Here is a 22,178-nt window from a genome sequence, read left to right on the forward strand (position 1 = left end):
ATTTACCCCTGCTATTAGACCTGCCAAAAATCATATAAAATAAGTTTGTCTAGGGCTCATCCATCCCGTTAGTAAAGAATGTGAATGATATTAGATTATTGTCCATCCCTTAATTTTAAAGCCTTTGGAAGATGAGAAAAATCAGTTTTAGAATCCAGTACTCTATGTGTTTCTGGGGGAGAGGGTGCTGCTTTCTTGGCAAATAAAAATAAGAAGATAAAGATATTTTCAGATGGGATCAAGCATTTCCTCTTATTAATACTTCCCCCTAAACAAGCCCTGAATTGGATGGCACAATAGCTTCTCTAAGAAGTGAAACAAACAAACGAACTTCGGAATATTTCATTATAAATTAGATGGCACATCATCTGGTCTTTTCTAAGAATAATCAGAATGAAAAGGCTTGTTAAACCTCTTTGTAAACCCTTGGTCACTGAAACAAAAAGAGGCTGGCAAGGTTGTCAGGGAAGAAAATAAAGGGAAATTAACATTTATTGAGTTCCTAAACATTTTAGCACCTATGATCACAATAAATACTTATCATAACCTCATGAGGTAGGTATGGGAGGAGTGTGGTGTAGTGAGGATGAGGACTTTAGAGCCTAAGACTTGATTTCCGATCCTACTCTTACCAGTTCTTAGCTGCGGAAACTGACCAGTTATTTCTCTCCATGTCTTAGTTACCTTATCTGTAAACTGGAAATGAAAACTCCTACTTCATAAGGTATTTGAGGAGCAAATGTAAAGTGCCTAGCAGATTCCCAAAACAGAGTAGATACTATTCAAGATTTATTATTACTTTTATTTTTATCATTGTGATTATGGCGTTGATGATGATGATGATGACAAAGTCAATTCTGCAGGATGAAAAACGGGCTCAGAGCTGAAGTGACTTGCTTAAGTCTGCACTGCTAGTAAGCCTGAAGGGCATCTAGCAGAGTGTCTACCACTATAGCAGGTGCCCAGTTGTATTTGCTCTCTTCCCTTCTGATTTAAAACTCAACAATTTTATGAGAATTTTATTCCTTATAAATAATGAGCCAGGCTCAAATTGAGCTAGGTTAATGCAAAATGCTACCACTCATATAAATATGTGAAAAATATTACTATTTTCTTTTATTCATAGGTAGTAATACATGGAATAAGACAACAAAGTAGATTTCAGACCTCACTAAAAAAGATGATAATTGGGTCCACAGTTTTGTCTAATGCAGGATAATTAATTTCTACCCCAAAGAGGTACTTATTTTCCCTCTTTGATATCTGTAAAGATCAGCGAGTCAGTGACAGATAAGACCCCAAGTTTCTGGACTTTAACCTCTTGGATCTTTATACCTGAGTGTATATAAGTCAGTGCACCAAAGGATAGTGCTAGCTAAAAATTTAAATAGGTTGACAACGTGTGTATGTAAGTTCCCAGATGACAGAAACAGGTTTTTGTCCTTGGCCTTGTTGTAGTCTCACTCTACACATTTTCCCTGGATAATGTCATCCATCCCTAGGCATCTCCTACTCCTGATGAACTCAAATCTACTTATATCAACAGTCCAGATCGTTTCTGAACTCCAAACACCCATTTCCAACTGCCTGATAGGAAAATCCACCTGGATAGGAAAATCCACCCAAGCATGTTACATGTAGCACGTCTAGAAAGAGATTAATTTTCTTCCCTTCCAAACCCACTCTTCCTCTTATTTTCCTTCTCTTGGTAAATGGATCATCTTCCTCCCAGTGTCCCAAACTTGAAATTGAGTCCTTGGCTCTGTTCTTGGCTCTGTTATCTCTTTCAACCTCAACAACTAATCAATTACCAACTCCTATCAATTCCTCCACATTGATATCTCGGCACTATGCTTCTTTCGTCTTATGATACAGCCAGAGTTTATACCTTTCATTGCCATTCTTAGCCTGGGCTAATTCAGTAGTTTCATAGATTGTCTCCCTGCATCCAATTTTTCCCACCTGAAATCAATCTACTATACTGCTGCTTATACAATTCTCTTCTACACATCTCATCCTAAAAATCATATTCAACATGAAATTCTCCATCACTTAAAAGCTGAGGTTTTTAATGCATAAAGGAAAAAAAAAGAACTCCTAAATTGGGCATGCAATACTTATTGTGATCCAGCTCCAATGTACCTTACGCTTAGCCAACTGAAATTTTCACCATCCCAGGCCTTTTCACAGCTTCATGCTTTTGCACCTGCTAATCCACCCTCTTTGAATGTCCTTTTCCAAGAAAGATTGTATTCAAATTTTAAGACCTAAATCAAATATTACCCTTCTATAGACCTCAATTCCCTGTATATTTCCATACCACTTTATTTATCTATAAAAGTACTTATTACCAATTGCAATGATTTGTTTGATATTTTTTTTCTCTACCACATTATGAATTTCCTATAAGCAGGAACTATTGGAGTCATCTCCATCCCTAGCACTGACCCAAGACCTGACACATCACGAGGGCTAAGTAAAAGCTTCTTGAGTACTAATAGGTCACTTAAAAAAGCTGGGATGGCATCATAGAAGACAAACTTTCATCTTCCCAAAATTCATTTTGATCACAACGCAGAAATGAAATCTGAGGCTGGCTAGGCTGTTTATACTGAGTCAGTACAAAATTGCTTATATTTTTAGAACAAACTGTCACTAGAAGTGTATTCTTATTTAAACTCATATGAGGTCAAGCACTCTACACTTCATTCCCATAGCCTACAACTAACACTTGTAAGTTCACATTCTGTAAGGACAAACTTATAGAAAAATATTTTAATGGAAACTATACATTTCTTAAAGCATAAAAGAGCCAAAAAAATTAGGCAGGAGGGACAGTCCAGGTGGCTCAGCGGTTTTAACGCTAACTTCAGCCCAGGGCCTGGTCCTGGACACCTGGGATCGAGTCCCACAACAGGCTCACTGTATGGAGCCTGCCTCTCCCTCTGCCTGTGTCTCTGCCTCTCTCTATGTATCTCATGAAAAATAAATAAAATCTTAAAAAAAAGTTAGGCAGGAGAATAAAATTATTTTATAACAAATTAACACAGTCATTAGCAGAAAAAATAGGAAAGATTAAAAAGAATTACTTGAAAAGACAGATACAAAACTTTACCAGTTATGGTAAGAGCTAAAAAATGTGTAATATAGTTGGTATCATAAACATTTAAGGTCTATTTAAATGTTTTTATGAATATATATAAAGTCTTTGGCTCAACTTAAAATTTCTCTAACGTAAGACTCATACTAATTACAATATAGTAGTTTCCATTTATAATAACTGCATTTTACATGGTCTAGGGCAATGCCTGTGAATTTGCACTTCTAACAAGTTCATGGGTGATGTTGTTGTTGCTGATCTAGGCTCCACACTTTGACAACCACTGATCTAGATAATCAAATCAATTTTTTTTCATCTCAGCATGGGCTTACTCTTAAAAAAAAAAAAAAAACCAAAAACCTGTGTCAATGTCAGTATTTAAAAAGCAGTTTTCAATGCATGGTAAATACTTATGTTTTGGTTGATAGCAACTGATTCCTTAAGTTAAAATGTATAAAGCACAGATTATATGCAAAGTATCATGGAAAAATAGAGATCAGTAAATAAATCATGATCCCCACCTTTATTGAGTGTGCAATATAGAAAAGTATATACAAAAATAATGAAAATCAGAAATGGATACAAAGGGGCTGACAGTGCACCAAAGGCTCTGTGGCAAAATGCTGGAAGACTTGGCCTTGAAGATGGTTGAATATGGTTAATTGGAGATGGGAGAAGGTCATTCCAAGGGAAAGGTGACAAGACGGCAAAAGGACTGAAGTCGGATGAGGTGAGGTCCAAGGAGATCAGTTAGGAAACAAAAACAGTTGAGGTAAGAGAAAATCAGAGTGGTGATTATGCTAATGGAAGGAAGAAGATGGATTTGAGACAAGCAGAGGTTAAATTTTCCAGAAGAAGCAACTGATTAGGTCTGGAAAGTATACACGGATGGCTGGGGAGAATGGGAGTATCACTAACAAATGCTGTGATGGAAAGAAAAGGACTGGGATTGGAGATGTTAAGACAACTGCTGCCATTTTAGATATATCGATTTAGAGCTGCCAATGGGAATGTCCATTCATTCAAAAATATCTGGTAGGTAACTGAAAATGCAGGGTTAGAGTTGGGGAAAAATGATAGAGCTGATGATAAATATTTGGAAGTCACCCAATTAGATGTGATTTTTGCAGCTCTCTGAGTAAAAGAGATTTCAAAGGGTGGAGCAGTGGTCCTCAAACTTGAGTTGGCATCAGAATTCACTGGAGGGCTTGTTAAACCACAGATTGCTGGGTCCCACCTCAGGGTTTCTAATAGGTCTGGGCCAGAGCCTGAGAATTTGCATCGCTAGCAAGTCCTATGGGTGATGCTGCTGCTGCTGTTTTGGGGTCTGTAAGTTGAGAACCACTGATCTAGATAATCAAATCTATTTTTTTTTCATTTCAGCATTGACATATTCTTTAAAAAATATATTAACCTGTACTAGTCAGTGTCTCTTCTTCTGTGTAGTTAAAAAAGAGTATACACCACTGCTTAACTACCTATTAAAAAGAAATAAGGCAATCATATTTCTATGTATTTTCTATTTATTAATAACTGTCTTATCAATCCAAGGCTGTCCAAAAGATCTGCTCTACGTTATGACCATGGTAGGAAGGGTTCAAATAAATTCTCACTTTCCCTTATGATTGTGTTGCACAAAGTGTCCACATTCTGATGACAGACTTTCTGGACTTTTGTTTGGTGGTCTCCACTAACCTTTCTAAAGCTCTTTTAGAAGCCAAATATTTATTTGAGACTTTCGTCCCATATAGGCAATGGCTTGAAAAGCACTTAGCTGTTTACTTTTCATCTTACTATAAATTATTTATCTTCAGTCTGTAAATGGCTATTTGTAGGATTAGACAAATTTTGAATGCTCTGATAAGAGGATTGTTGCATCTAAATTCATGCATAATCCGTAAAAAGCACATGTAACCTACAACCTCAGCTTGGACTGGCATATGAACAGATTCACTAAGCGTATGTAAGCAGCTGTGCATTATTAACCAGTTAACATCAGCAAATTTGTTTTTGAAACATAAGTTTACGCACACAAGCATTCCCTCCTGAGAAAGAATATTAGTTCTAAAAAACCAGTGAAAACATACCTTGAGTAGATTTCTCCACTTCTTTCCTCTTCCTACTCTGACTGTTGTAATTCATCCTTAGCTCCTGGTTATACTCATGCAGAGTTTCCCTGGAGTTGTAGGACTGTCTGGGTTTGTGGCCATCCTCACTTTCATCAGAAGAACTGGTATAAGCTAGATCCATTTCATGCTTGACTTTTGAGAGAGGCTGGTAGGGTTTGCAGTCTGTTTGCTCCATGTCTGATTAAACAAGCTCAATTTCATGAAATGAAGGAAGAGGAACTCCTTTAATGTAAGTGGTCCTGGAAGAGAGGGAAAAACACAAGCCTTCTTAGATTTGTCCTTTGGAAAGAAAATGCATCTGGCAGATTCACAATTGGTTCTGATAATACTATCAAAGGAGTGAAGCAAAAGACAAACTAGATGACATGAAGCTAGCCTGGGGTGATAATAACACTCTGTGTTACATGCACACATCGGCAAGCATTTAGGATTAAACTGGAGTTTGAAGCATCAGAAAATACTCGATGTAGAAGAGAGGCAGTCTTCAAAACTATTTGCACTGGAATGCAAATAAACGTTTTCTAAGGTGCCTGCGTGTTCTTAATGATAATGGCAGTGGCTGGATTAAAAAACATTCTAAGATTTGCAAGTGGCCAGGAGTACAAAGACTAACCTAGCACATCCCACATTTGAAATGAAAACTGGTAAGAGGACTGCATTCAGAAAAAAACAGTCTTGCCTCTGGTTTCATGTTGCAGTTAAGAAAGGAGTTTTGAAGAAGGGCAGAATTCTGAGGGAGGGAGGTTCATGAAATAAAGTGTCCTTGAGGGGGACTGAGCTCTGTGTCCATACTGTGGCTTTTGAGCCTCAGGCTTGCAGAGAATTTTTAATGAGTTAGGTGGCGGTCAATTTTTGATCTTCATTGTAGTGAGAGGATGTAAACACCACTTCTGGTGAGTACCCTGGTATATGAACAGCAGGATTGAAATCGGGTTTAGAAATAGAAATTTTAAAACTTCATGATAAATCGCTGTAAGAACCCTCCCTCCCCCCGACAGAATGCTGAGCTAGAAGTCACTAAGGCTCTTAGGGCAAGTAGAGGCATCATCTGCCTTACTTAGCAGAGAGAGGTTTGAGAACATCAAATGCCATTTGAGATGTCAAACTCCTCTGAAAAGCTTAAAGCCTGGTAGAAGTGTACTTGTTTTCACTCCTTACATTATTTTATCATTATTTTCATCAAATGCTGCAGCTTTGCAACTTGGTCCTTCTGTACAATCTTGAAAACTCTAGTTTGAACCCAAATAACTTCATGATTTTATTTTGCAGTGAAATGGATCCCTTTATTTTTCTTAAGCTCTTTGTCATGTGTATTTTCAAAGGAATCTATCGATATTTAGATAGTGCATCTAAATCATGTGCAGTATCTCACTTTTTGGAATTCCTAGTGTATATAGAGTAAATGTACAAAATAGAGAAATCACTCAATAAAGCTTATGGATTGACTGATATGTATTCAATGGTACCTAATCCTTTGTGCTATGAACAAAGTTTCATGAATCGAAGCATTACTTCCCTAACTGAATGTTAAGGTCCTTAAAGGCAGAATCTGAGTCTTAGGCTTCTTTACAGCCCCCATATCACTTAGCACTACTCTAGGCACAAACATAGGAGAAACTATTTAACACCTAATACAAATCCCATAAATGGTCTATAGAGACAGCCAGTTTGGTATGACTTAATATCAGAGATGAGCATACTTGGAGAGAAAGCAAGTCAAGTATTGTAAGTGAATATACACCGATGATTTGGCAACAATCTAATCTCATGCCATCTCATGAAACATATTGTCTAGTCACTCTCCAATTTATAGCTCCAGCATAATCTCTCCTTGAGTCACAGATGTGAATATCCACCTGCCCACTGAATAACTCTACCTGGATATCTAAAAGGTATCTCAAACTTAATATGTTCAAAACTGATGTCCTGATTCTCACAACTTCCTTTTTTTTTTTTTTTTTTTTTTTTTTTTTTTTTTTGATTCTCACAACTTCCAACCTGCTCCTCTCACAGTCTTCCCCATTTTGGTAAATGGTGGTTTCATTCTTCCATTTGCTCAGGCCACACACATCAATTCCTGTCTTTCACATCCCACATGTAACCCACCAGTAAATTCTGTTGATGCTACCTTTGAAATATATCCAGAATCCAGTGACACTTCTCCACTTCCCCACTCCCACTTCATTGGTTCAAGCCATCATCTCTCACCTGGATCATTGGAATAGTCTGTCATGTTGCTTCTGCCACTGCTCTCTTTATAGCACATTCCCCACACTACAGCCCAATGAGGCTTTTAAAATCTAAGTCATGTCATGTCTCTCCTTTGCTCGGAAACAGCAATAGTGTCTCATTTCCTTCAAAATAAAAGCCAAAATCCTTACAATGACCACAAGGCCCCTACGAGGTTCACCTCTCCCTACCCTAACCTCTCTAATCTCATCCCCCAATATTTCCACCCATCTCATGCACTTTAGGTGCACCAGCCTTTTCACGGTTTCTAAAACTCACAGGTATGTTTCCACCTCAGGACTTTGGCAACCTCCCATTGTAAACCACCAAAAAAAGGTCACTTCTCATCCTCCTTCCTGTCTTTTGTAGCACTTAATACCAAATGACATACTATATATTTTGCTTATTTGTTTACTCCCTGTCATCTGTCTCTCTCCACTAAAATTTAAGCTCCATGAAGTATTTTTATCTTTTCTGTTCATTGTTATATCCCCCAAACAAGCACAATGTCAGGCATGTAGTAGACTTGTGATCAATAGTTGCTGAATGAGTTGAATATATTGTTGCCCAGCATTCACAAGAGGGGCTACAGAGAATGTGGAAATGAATAGGCCATAGTCTCCAAGGAATTTACAGTCTAATGCAAGTGATAAACAACTCTACTACCAAACAGAATGAAAGGCCTCATAAAGAAAGACAAAGTAATGTTTAAGCACCAAGGATGAGGATATTGGGAAAGCCTGTATTTGATTCAGCTTATTTGTTTATCACAACACCATCATCACAACCACTGAAATTACATTCAGCATTATGTGATAAGGCCAATTTTAATCTCTTTCTCCTTAGGTTCCCATTGGATGTGCCTCATTAGGTGGACAGTTGGCTGGATTTTAGACCCTGACTGCTACAAATAGTGCAAGGTGAGAAACATATCAACAGTAGACTTCCAGAAATGCATCTTTGCAATAGAGAACTAGACTTCCACCCAGAAAAGGAGGCATCAATAAATATCACCTAATTTCATTTCAGCCAACATATACAGGTTTTGTTCATTAAAGAATGAAAGTTTACCAAGTAGGGGTGGAGAGCTATTTTCCACATAAGGACATTGATGATGCAAAAATATCAATCAAGGGCCTTATAATTAAAAATAATTTAGTAAAATGTTTTCTGTTATAATATAGAAAAACACATTTTATTTTCTCTCTCATTTCTCACTTGCCCTTTTAATCAAGTTTGGTTCACTATGATTGGGATTAACATAGCAGAGGTACGGTCAAAATAGCATTCCTTCTTAAATCTCAGTTGGTTATGAATTTACACTTATCTTAACACCATTCAAACCTAACAAGTTAAATTTAAAAATGAAAAACATCTCACTTCTAATGCCTAATGTTGTGTTCTGGCAACTATGATTTATGATGTTAAAATCACTCTTATTTTTATGTATGGAAATGCAGATATTCTCTTTTCCCTCAGTATGTTTACTTGTAACATGAAAACTTCTGGGGGGAGGGAGGTAAAAAGAGAGAGAGGGGAGAAAGGAATATTCCTATAGCCATTTTGAACCATTCTTGAAGTTCTAATCACAGCTATTCATAGCTATGAATCAACCAGTAATGTCACATCTATTCAAGGTTATTGAGGGTTCTTGGAAGCAATTTTACTTTAAACCACAAATTGGTATAAACCAAGAGAAAATAATCCTTCCCTGCTCCCTGACCCTCAACCACAACTTCTTGACTTAATATTTGTGTCAGTGGACACAGCAGAAAATACATTCCACCTCTCTTTAGGCACATGATATGGAAGTACACAACTCTGTGTGCCTAGAACTATGAAAATATATAATTGTGATATTTACCAAAGTCCTGTAAGGCAGAGCTTGGCTTCACTCACAAATGGTTCATTTTTTGAAAATTAAAAAAGAATAGGAAAACATTAAGAGAAAGATTAATACTTTAAAGCTAACAAAGTTTAAAAACACAATAATTCTGAAAAGATGCTGTTACAAATACTCTGCGGTAAAGGACAGGCTCATAATTTGCTTTACTGACTTCTTCATTCAGTGCCCAACATGGCATCCTGGAGGTCCAGTGATAAGCAAATGTTATTTAGACATGGCGATCTCCCTGTCAACTCACAGAAAAACCAAATGTACATATAATACTATTCACAGCAGTTTCTCTTATTTCTCTGTTATTTTGATAATGATAAATGTTAAAAAAGGAACTGTGTAGGTAAAATACATGCTGCATGTATTGTGAAACAGTGAAAAACAAAATCAATTATCTTCTCTACTGTAGAAGATATATTCAGATATTTCACATAGTATAAATTCAAATGTCACCACCTATGGTTTCCCTTTGTGTGTTCCACTTTTTGCTTTCTACTAAGATAACCTCCAAGGTGACTTTGGAAAAGACCCATGGAGGTATATGTTGATTTCTTCAGTCACCATAAAGCTATAGACAACTTGGTATATGAAAATCACTGGCCTTAGAATAGCAGAATAAGCACCATAACAGCAAGTAGCAGCTAACTCAGGTGGTAGGTCTCATGCAAGGCCACTAGATACTGTTCTAAGTGCTTTTCACACATTAACTCCTTTAACTCATAATGCATCTGATGAAGTGGGTACATTTTATAGATAAAGAAAATCAAAGAACAGAGCAGTTAAGTGACTAGACCAAGGTCACATAGCTAGTAAATGGTAGAGCCAATATTTCACTTCATACAATCTGCTCCAAAGGCCACACTCATAATCACTATTCCACATTGTCATTCAGAAGACACTTGGCACGGTGGCCTAAGGTATATCACCTCCTCTCTCTTAAGGCCTCTAGTTTTTCTAAATGTAATAAGGAGATTACATTTTCTCAAAGAGCTCTTCTAGCTCTAAAATCTCATGATTGTCTATGAAACTGAAGGGAAGCTTCGATTGGTCAAAAAATGGTAGGTTTATGCTAAGTGAAATCAGTCAGAGAAAGACAAAGTCCATATATGATCTCACTCCTATATAGAATCTAAAAAAACAAAACAAATGAGCAAAGGAAGAGAGGGAGAGGCAAATCAAGAAAGATTCTTTTTTATTTTTTAAAATTTTTTTTTAAGAAAGATTCTTTTTTAAAGATTTTATTTATTTATTTGAGAGAGAGAGAGAGAGAAAGAGAAGGAGCAGGGAGAAGGGCAGAGGGAGAGGGAGAAGCAGACTCCCTGCTGAGCAGGGTGCCTGACCCCAGAACCCTGAGATCATGACTTGAGCCAAAGGCAGACACTTAACTGACTGAGCCACCCAGGAGCCCCAAGAAACAGATTCTTAGGTATAGAGAACAAACTGATGGTTACCAGAGGAGGATGGGTGGGGAAATGGGAGAAATAGGCATGGGGATTAAAGAATGCATTTGTTGTGATGAGCACTGAGTGACGTATGGAATTGTTGAATCATTATATAGTATACCCAAAACTAATATCATACTCTATGCTAACTAACTAGAATTTTAAATAAAAAGTTTAAAAAGGTAGAAAAATGGTAGGCTTATTCAAAGTCTACATTATTTATCAGTCCCCCATCCCTCTCTCTTCTGTTCCTTTCCTCTCCCTCTTCCCAACCCTTCACACACATTCCTATCTATTATGGGGTAGTTTAACTAAAATATTACTTTCGAATCCATTGATATGTATATATATTTATGCACTGGGGATAACCTCCCTCCCTATTCCTCTATCCTGTTATTTCCTTTCCATTTCTTATTATTAATCATGTATACAACCTCTCAAAATGGAAAACAAGACTGTCCTACTCATAGCAACTATTTATGGGTTGGAGCCTTCACCAAAAGACATACTCTACTCCAGAAAAAAATAAACAGTACATTGGACATTGCTCAAGGAGAACAGGCTTCTTCAGAACACGGCAGACAGAGGAAATGAGGCCACCTAGTACCTAACAGAATAGCTAGCAAAGGGGGATAGTACTCCCTGGGATTATTATTAATTTCTCTTCAATAATGACCTTTTTCATTAATGCAGATTAACTTATTCACAAAACACTAGACTAGTAACAGAGGTTGGTGAGGATGTGGAGAAAGGGGAGCACATGCATTGTTGGGGAGAATGTAAATTGGTACAGCCACTGTAGAAAACAGTAAGGTGGTTCCTCAAAAAATTAAAAACAGAAATACAATATGATCCAGCAATCCTGCTTCTGAGTACTTACCCAAAGAAAACAAAAACACTAATTCAAAAATATATATGTTCCACTGTTTATTGCAGCATTATCTACAATGGCGAAGACATGGAAGCAACCTAAGTCATCAATAGATGAATGAATAGAGATGTGGTGTACACACACACACACACACACACACACACACACAAACACACACACACGTGGTGGGGGATATTACTTAGCCATACAAAGAATAAAATCTTGTCATTCATGACAACATGGATGGAACTAGATAGAGGGTATTATACTAATTGAAATAAGTCAGACAAAAAGGACAAATACCATGATTTCATTTATAAGTGGTATCTATAAAACGAAAGAGAAGACTGGACAAAATAAAACAGGAACAGACTCACAAATACAGAGAACTGGTAGTTGCCAGAGGGAAAGGGGGTGGGAGGATAGACAAAATAAGTAAAAGGGATTAATAGATACAAACTTCCAGTTAGAAAATAAATATGTCATGGTAATATAAAGTACAGCATAGGGGATATAGTCAATAATATTGTAATAACTTTGTATGGTGACAGATGGTAAATGGTAACTAGATTTAACATGGTAAACACTGCATATGTATATAAATCTTGAATCACTATATTGTACACCTGAAACTAACATAATACTGTATTGTCAGCTACATTTCAATTAAATAAAAAGAAAAGAAAAGGAAACCCTGGATTAGGAAGCCCTTAAATGGAATGTGAAGTTTTGGCTGATTCCTTTCCTACTTTTCTTTGTTTTTTCTTAAGGAAATGCTTAAATAGTGAATTGTTGCGGGGAAGAAACAAAGCTGTAAAAGCAGGATAATCACTTGAATCTTTCTAACACTGAGAGAGAAATCTGCCTCATTTATCCTACCAGCTTCTAAGAGTGACTGCTGTCATTCTGGTCCATTTCCTTCCAGTCATAATATGCAAATACATTTTTTCATGTTGCTTTCTTCAGTCTAATATTTCTGCATTTTTCTACAAAATTTCTGTAACCATCATTTTTATTAGCAGTGTAGAGTGGATGTACCATAATTTGCATACTCATTCCCCTATTGTTGGGTATTTACATTTTCTCTCCCTATTTATAAGTATTCTAACTGGAGTCATTTGAAGATAACATGCACATCTTCAATATTTTTTATTATTTCCTTAGGGTAAATTCCAAGAAGCTGAATTAATAAGCCAAAAGGTTTGAACATATTTGTGGCTTTGGGGGATTGTAATGATTTACACTGCCATTAGCAATGTGTGGGAACCCTCTCCTCTCATTGTACCCTTGCCAACCTTGAGTATTATTTTTTAATGTCTATTTGAAATAAGTAAATTAAAGGTATCTTCTTGTAGTTTGAATTTCCTGGATTATTAGTGAGGCTGAGTAATTTTTTTTTTTTTTGCATGCGTTTGCTAGGTCTATTTCCTGTCTTGTGAACTACTTATGCTTTTGTGCATTTATCGACTGGGGACCTGAATCTGTTTTTTTTTATATATATATAATTATATTAGTAGCATATAACAAATAAATTAACCCTTTATCCATAACATATGCTAAAACTATCTTTCATAGTTTGCTGTTTGCTCCTCTTTTTGGTCCTTTTTAGATGACTGAACTTTATACTAAAAGGAAAGCATGATCACTGGCTGGACATAAAGCAGTTGTTTCAGAAAAATACAATAAACTTGGTAAACCAAGAGGTTTTCTGAAAACAATTTAATATCTAATCACTCAGCAGCTGTTTGACTGACTTCATTTGGTTATTCACAAAATCACTATAGTTTGACTAAATTCTAATATCTATATATTATATATACATATATATATATTAAAAACCCATCAATTTGTGTGTGATGAGAACCCAGATAGGTACATAAAGTCTAAAGCAGTAGTTTCATTTTGTCATGGAATTGGCCAGTTATTTTGGTGTCTGTCTCATGGACAGACTCATTAGTAAATAGTAAATAAAAAATAAATAAGTAAATAATAAGTATCATTAGTAAATAAAAAGAGAAATAAATCATCATTTTTCAGGAGATAGGCTGAATTTTCTTATTTATTTATTTATTTATTTTTTTATTTATGATAGGCACACAGTGAGAGAGAGAGAGAGAGGCAGAGACATAGGCAGAGGGAGAAGCAGGCCCCATGCACCGGGAGCCTGACGTGGGATTCGATCCCGGGTCTCCAGGATCACGCCCTGGGCCAAAGGCAGGCGCTAAACCGCTGCACCACCCAGGGATCCCTAGGCTGAATTTTCTGTACTGCATACAGGGCTTCTTTATCCAGGAAATGATAACTTTCAAAGTAGACTGCTTTTGTGCTACGTACATATCCTATTATATCAAAAAGATAACATTCAAGAGTTCAAATGAAATTCTGTTTACTGCATTGGTTCACATGTGCTTGTTTAAGCTAACTGTTCTATTAGCATTTTTAAAATCCTACAATGGAAGGTTGAAAGGTCCCTCCTAGAAAAATATTCCTCCAAAACTGATTTGACTCAGTTGTGAGAACAGCTGCAGTGGATGTCCTCACGGTGCCTTGGCAGGCAGGCTCATTAGGCCATTTTGAAAGAGAAAAATGGAAGCCTCTTAATTCCATAACTAAAGAGTGATGATTAATTAATCTCACATCTCTTTCCATAGATGCTGTTTTTTCTGGCTGCTTGTATCTTTATTTTTTCTCATTATTTTTGGACATTTTTATGGACACTGATGCTAGATCACTTGAGACAAGTGGAGAGAGAGAATTAGGAATGGAAAAATTGGTGCTGTCACCAGATTCTGCAAAGACACTCTAACCTGGAAAATATTTTTAAAAGAAAAATCAACATCCAGAACCCTAGATCAATTATTTGCAATATTTTCTCTCACTTAGTATTCTCTATTCTGCTTATGGAATCTGGATTCCATACCTTTCCAATACACCACACACACATAAACACACATGAGTGTGGAAAAAGGTCTGGGGGAGTAGAGCTATACATACCGTGATTTTGAAGATCAGCTGAGTATTTTGGGTTATTTTGTTTTGTTTTGGCTTTTGTTTGGGGGTGGGGGAGGAATGAGGAGGAGGAGAGAGAGAATTTTAATTAGACTCCATGCCCAGCACAGAGCCTGTGATCAGCACAGATCAGGACTTGGTCTCACAACCCTGAGATCATAAACTGAGCTGAAGTCAAGAGATGCTTAAAAGACTGAGCCACTCAGGTGCCCCCGTTGGGTATTGCAATAGATAAATGGCAACAGCTTAGCGCAGGCCAAATGAGGGCCCATAATCTCTAGCAGCTATTTTCAATTAAGGCAGAGATTTCTTTTTTAATTGTATTACTACTAAGCACATCTCTATCTACGTCTGAATTGCAGTAACATCTACCTCCACCACACCATCTCTTGTGGAACTCCAACAGCTTCCTAAAGTAATTTCAAATTATCTTTCGCTTATAACTTTTCAATATCCTTTGTGGTGGATTATGTAAATCAGCTAAACACTTAATATGGGAACAATCTTCAAGAAAATTGAAGGTAACTCAATGTATAAAAGCTTTTTTTTTACTCTTTAGAGAAGAACAATAGCTGATTTTACCAAGTAAACAATCATATTCAATTCATTTTCCTTACAATGAAATCCATTGGGATTTTGTAAGTTTTGTGGTAATTTTAGCATTAACATACTTATCTAAAATGTAGCATCAAATTTAATACAGTATCCTGAGAAGTAATAGGCTTAAATATGGTATTGAACAACCAGCGATATCACTTTCCTCCATAGCTTGCAGATAGCAATTATTAATCGTAGCTCTCTATTAACATCCATATTCCGCATTAGTTCAGTGAAACTTGTACATTTTCCATAACTCTCTCGTTTCATGTTTAACAATTGGAAGCAGAAGCATTTTCACTGCTTACTAACTTGAACCTTTCAATTATGTTAAATATTAGATAGAAGTGGAGCTAATCAAATTAACATTACATATGCTACAAAGATATAGACCCTTTAGTAATTTAATTATAGAGGTGAATGCAGGGGGTAATAATGATTGTGGGGGTTTGCACCAAGTATTCTGTTCCTCTAACAAAATGCTAACTACATTAGTACCACCTTATCTGCCAGAGCGTATGTTTCAAGATCCCACATGGATGCCTGAAACCAGGGATCATACTAAACCCTATACAAACTTTTTTCCTCTGCATATAAACCTATGATAGAGTTTAATTTAAAGTCTAAGTTAGACACAGTGAGACACTAACAACAATAACTAATAATAAAGTAGAACAATTATAATAATATAATAAAAGTTTTGGGAATGTGGTCTCTCTCTCAAAATATCTTATTGTAGAGTACTCACCCTTTCTATAAAGATGTAAGATGATAAAATGCCTACAAGATGAGATGAAGTAAAGCGAATGACCTAGGCCTTGTGACAGTGTTAAGCTACTATTGACCTTCTGAGATATGTCAGGAGGATCATCTGCTTCCAAACCTTGGTTCACCATGGGTAACTGAAACTGCAGAAAGTGAAACTGTGGATAAGGGTACAGGACGCCAAGGACAGCAGGTGATATTAGAAGGAGCCTTGAAATATAGCTTCTAAACCCAGCTTTATGACAGTAGTATGACACCATTTTCTTACTATAAAGTGGGAAAACACCTAATATCATTAATCCTATGAATCTCACAGGGACGTTATGGTAGCCCATGAAAATAATATGATTGGCAGTTTCAAAAAACAAGTACCAAGGATGTCTGGGTGGCTCAGTTGGTTAAGTGGCTGCCTTCAGTTCAGGTCATGATCCTGGAGTTCTGGGATTGAGTCCTACGTCAGGCTCCTTGCTCAGAGGGGAGTCTGCCACTCCTCTGCCTGCTGCTCCCCTGGCTTGTGCTTTCCCTCACTCTCGCTGACAAATAAATAAAATCTTTAAAAATATATATATATTTTAATTTTTTTTCATTTGTTTTTATTGAAGCTCGATTTGCCAAAAGATAGTACAACACCCAGTGCTCATCCCATCAAGTGCCCCCCTCAGTGCCCATCACCCAGTTACCCCAACTCTCCACCCACCTCCCCTTCCACAACCCTTTGTTCATTTCCCAGAGTTAGGAGTCTCTCATGGTTTGTCTCCCTCTCTAATTTTTCCCACTCAATTCCCCTCCTTTCCCTTATAATCTCTTTCACTATTTCTTATATAAAAATAAAAATAAATAAATAAAAGTATCAGAGGAAATGCCCTAGAAGTTTAAGTTGTCAACTTGCTTAAATAATGATGATGATGATGATGATGATGATGATTATCAGAGTAAAAGGACTAGAAAAAAGATAGAGACACTTTTTAAAGCATTTTATATCCATGATTCCTTTTAATTCTCAAAAATTTCATAACAGGATATGTTTTCCTTATTTTGCAGAAAAAGAAACAGGCAGAAAAAGGGTAACTAATTTTGCTCAGATCACACAGCTAGCAGAGCTAGAAGTCAAAACCAAAAACTCCAGCTTGAGTCTATACTCTTAATCTCTTTGCTCTACAAGGGTCACAGATTCTAGTCCTTTTACTTATAAGGTGTTAGTGTGCAACACAAGTCCGCTGCCTAACACATTTGGCATTTACTAGACACTCCAGAAGAGAGAGCTAGAATTGACTTGGTATTGCTGGGTCATGTGTGATCGGGACAAGCAAGAAATTTAACTAGACTTCCTCAGCCCCCTTACCGACAAATAACTCAACAAGAACAGAGCACAGATTAAAACGCAATTTTCACCTTTGTGATTCCCTCTTCTGATATCTAAATTTCCATACTTACCTACAGGGAGTAATACAATGTAATTACAATTGGGTTGCCACCAGAGAGTCGGTTTGGCATAATGTAGTAAGAAAGGCACTGAACTTGGGAGTCAGGAAGTCTGAGTTCCGGCCCATCTTGTGTCATTAACTATATGCCACTGGATAAATGAGTTAACCTCTTTTCCTTCTGCATAATAAAGGCTAACTAACTGCCCTTCCTTTTTAAGAGTGCTGGCAGATGAGTCCAATAATACATAACAACTACATAGTTGTAATTATTAATTACTGACTTTTCCAACTGTAAATGTATCAATGCTAGGTTATCTACTGTTCAATGATGTGGGGTACACTTAGAGAGTTGTGAAACTATCACCATCATCCAGTTTTAAACATTTCCATCACCCTTAAAGTACTGCCACATCCTTGAACCAGTCACTGCCAATTCGACCTCTGTCCAGCCCCTGGCAACTACTAATACACTTTCTGTCTCTACATTCGCCTATTCCGGACATTTTCTGTAAATGAAACCATGTTGTATTTTGCATCTGGCTCTTGTTCATTCATTCTTTAGCATGTATTAGTATTTTACATCCAGTTTATTTCTGAATATAATCCTTTCGACATGTGTTAAATTTGTGAGTTGTTTTTTTTTTTTTAAAGAATGTTCTACTCCTTGCTTTTTCACCTCTCCTACTGGGATTCACATTGTGTGTTTGCTTGTATTCTTGATGTTGCCTCACATATCTCTGTTCATTATACTTTTATCTGGTTTCTATCTGTTCTTCAGATTGGACAGTTTATACAGTTAACTGATCATTTGTTTTATACAGTTAACTGATCATTTGTTTTGCCATTCTGAATCTGCTATTGAGTCCATCTACTGAATTTGTCATTTCTATTATTGTACTTTTCAATCATAAAATTTCCATGTGGTTCTTTTTATAATTTCTACTTCTTTCTCAAAAATCACTTGTTCATTTTGGTCATACTTTCCATGAAGTCTTTATTTAGGCTTTCCTTTACTTCTTTGAATATATTTACAATGGCTGCTTTGAAGATGCACCTGCTAATTTCAACATCTGGACACACTCAAAGATAGTTTACATGACTGATTTTTTTAACTGAGAGTACAGGTCATGCGCTCTTATTTTTGCATATCTCATAACTTTTTGTTGAAAACTGGACATTTGGGATAGGTAATATATTGTAGCAACTCTGGATTCTGATTTTTTCCCCTGAAAGTAATTGTTGCTCATTTTTTTTCTTTCTTTATTCAGTAAACTACCTGGGCTAAATCTGTGAAACATGTTGCCAATGATGTGTGCCTACTGATTTGTTTGGTCATATTTTTGTTATATCCTTTTTTAAAGCCTGTTTCCCTAAGGGAGAACTCTGTATCCCTGTAGCTTTGTGGTCAATGATTGCATAGAGGTTGCGCTTAACCGTCTCAAGTCTAAGTTTTTTTATCTTCTGCAATGGATCTGTGTGTGGTAAAGGGAGTACATTTAAAGTTCACACATTTTCAAGTTTGCCACAACTTTTATTTTCCACTGGGCCTTTTTGCATCTCTTCTGTACAAGTGTGGCTAGCATTAATATTCTCAAAGCTTCACTCTCTGATGCACATGTGCATAGTCTCAGACAGGAATATACTTTTCACTACTCACATTAGCAGAACTATTGGCCCTCCCCACAGGCCAAATCCCACCAAAACTGTCACTTCTACAAACACTGTCACTGGACGTGGGAGTCATGCACCTGTCCACATCAAGTGAAACATCTTCAACCATGGTAGTACAGCTACAATTCTTACAGCCTGGCCCACCATGGGCACTGACCAATCTCTGTGTGTGTGTCAAGGAGAGGAGATGGTGGACCATAAGCAGACCCCAGGACAAAAAATACCAGAGATTGACACTTTTGTTACCCAAAGTCCAATAATTTATTCAAGTATAAGTCCTTCTTGGATAGGCCGTTGGTTGATTTCCAGGGTGCTTATAGGGCTGTTTTTGTCAACTTGTCAAGTTTTATGGTTAATAGTTGTTTTTTAGGAAGTAGGTTTATAGATCCTCACTAGGCTATAGCCAGAAATCCTGCCCACTACTGATCTTATAGTGGTAGAACTATATAGAAATGCTATACATTAGGGATTTTGTGGGGGTTTTGCTTAATACTTCAAAGACTTAATACAAGAAAAACAATCTAAAAGGTCTCATTAATAATTTTATATTGACTATATATTCATATTATAATATTTGGATATACTGAGTTAAGTAAAATATATTAACAAAGTTAATTTCACTTGTTCCTTTTTTCTTTTTTAATGTGACTTCTCAGAATTAAAAAAAAACACATATATATCCTGAATTAATTAGATTATTCTAGATCTAATATCCAGTTTATAAAAAATACTGGAGACAGAGAAACATCAAATAACTCAACAGGGATACAAGCAGTGAAATCAAGAGTATGAGAAACTCTATAGGAAAAATTACCCAATTTCTTCAATAAATGAACTGAAAGAGAAAAAACAAAAACGGAAATATAGGGATTAAAAGAGACTTAAGAGATTTAGCTATAAATCGTGTACTTCTTTTGTGAAAAAGATCTATTTATTTGAGAGAGAGAGAGCAAGAGCTTAAGGAGGAGCAGAGGGAGAGGGAAAGAGAATCTCAAGCAGACTCCAAACTGAGCATGGAGCCTAACAGGGGCTCAGTGTGGGGCTCGATGTGGGGCTTGATCCCACAACCCTGAGATCATGACGTGAGCCAAAATCAAGAATCAGACACTTAACTGACTGAGCCACACAGGCACCCCTGTAATGTGTAGCTCTTAATAGGACTCTCATCTGAACAAACAAAAAACTACACATACGTTTATGAGATAGTCTGGGAAATTTGGAAATGTACAGCATATCTAATGATACTAAAGATTTATTGTTTTTTAAGGTGTAATAGGATATTACAGTTAAATTAGAGTCTTCATATCTTATAGTCAAATACTGAAGCTTTATGGATGAAATTATAGGATATCTTGGACTTCAAAAAAATCTAGGGAGATAAGAGAAGGAATTGGTTGGGGTCTAGATTCATCTAGAAGATTGAAAATTAGGGTTCCTGGGTGGCTTAGTCAGTTAAGCTGCTGGAGTTGAACCTCACCTTGGGCTCCCTGCTCAGTGAGGAATTGGCTTCTGTCTCTCCCTCTGCCCCTCCCCTCCCCATGTGTCTGCTCTCTCTCTCTCTCTCTCTCTTCCTCTCTGCTCTCCCTCTCAAATAAATAAATACATAAATAATCTTTTTTAAAAAGAAAATCATTGAAGTTATGTGATAGCTACATGTTGGGTTCATTCAATTATGCTACCTACTTCAGTTTATGTTTAAAATTTTAGATAATAAAAAGTTAAAATAGCTTTGGAGAATTTAATCATTTGTGAAAATACTAGAATATAATGTTAAATAAAAAAATAAGATACAAAACTGAAATAAATGATGAAATGTTGTTAAAACAAATTTCATGGGAAGAGGGGGTGATTACATAGAACTTTAACTTTCTATTAAATTCTCTATAATTAACTTCCATTGATTTTTAATAAGAAAAAACAGTACTCATCATAGAGGTTTATTACCAATTATTTGAAAAAAATTGAAAAACTGAAAGGAAATATGTCAAGATAACTAATGGCAATTATCTCTGTGTTCTGTGATTATGAATAACTTTTATTTCCTTATTATATTTTCCCTACTCTCTACATTGAGAATGTATTACTTTTCCATCAGAAAAATAGGAATGACAAGTCTCATGTGAAGAACCTGAAATTTTTACTTTCCTTTTTTGCTCCTCCTATCTATGCTCATACAGATGTATAGCTATTTGGCCATTCATTAGAAGTTACATATTAAAAGTACCTCACACATAGCAAAGCATTTTAGACATTTTCAAACTTCTAAATTTCATATACAATATTACAATTTATATACTTACACCCCTCTGAAGTAGCACACCAGGAAGACATTATTACTCTCATTTCAGATAAGAAAACAGAGTCTCAAATATTCACAAAACCCGGCAAGGCAGGAGCAAACCTTAGATGAGAACTCCGGTTTCATGACTCCTACTCTGGTGCTCTTTTCACTATAACATGTTGCCTCCCATAAACAGTATCCAACTCAGAATACTATTAATTTAGCAAATAACTAACTTAAGCCCATTGAATTCAAGTTAGTTACATCAATTAACTGTACTATCCATTTTACTTAACTGCAACAGAGAGCCATGTGCAGGAAAGAGGCACTCAGATGAAATAACAGGGAGGAAGCAGGAGAATTTTGTGACATATGGCATGCTTGCTGATGAAATCAAAGGTATGTTTCATGCCAGCTTTTGGTCTGCAAAGTGTCTTTCATTTCACTAAGAGGTATACCCCATGCCAGGAAATGCACAACCTCCTAGCCCTTTCTTTTGAAATCTAAACCCATGAGAGCACGGACTTGGCATGACTTGATGGAACACTGAATGCAATATGCTTGACCCATTTGTGGGTACAAACAATGCAGATCATCCGCTATAGAGAAGAACTCTAGATTATCATCTGGATTTCCCATCAGTTCAGGGAAAGTGGGGATACAATTGAGTCTCAGATTCATCTCTGGGTTAGAGATTAAGGATTTATAATCTCAGAGAGTAAAAACAGCCCCCCCCCCCCAAAGAAAATCAAGGTTAATCTAG

At 36.5% G+C, this 22,178-nt stretch overlaps 1 protein-coding gene across 3 annotated transcripts in view; it reads right to left on the reverse strand.

The window, feature by feature from the left end:
- TENM1 (teneurin transmembrane protein 1) overlaps positions 1–22,178 on the reverse strand; it is a 794,660-nt gene that overhangs the window by 561,766 nt on the left and 210,716 nt on the right. For all 3 annotated transcript variants that reach the window (XM_025431163.3, XM_049107241.1, XM_049107240.1), the window contains one exon: positions 5,188–5,468. In XM_025431163.3, the coding sequence (XP_025286948.2) occupies positions 5,188–5,404 (217 nt within the window). In that variant the 5' untranslated portion in view covers positions 5,405–5,468. The remainder of the gene's footprint in view (positions 1–5,187; positions 5,469–22,178) is intronic.

Source organism: Canis lupus, chromosome X (assembly GCF_003254725.2).
Source record: "Canis lupus dingo isolate Sandy chromosome X, ASM325472v2, whole genome shotgun sequence".
Taxonomy (NCBI): Eukaryota; Metazoa; Chordata; class Mammalia; order Carnivora; family Canidae; genus Canis; species Canis lupus.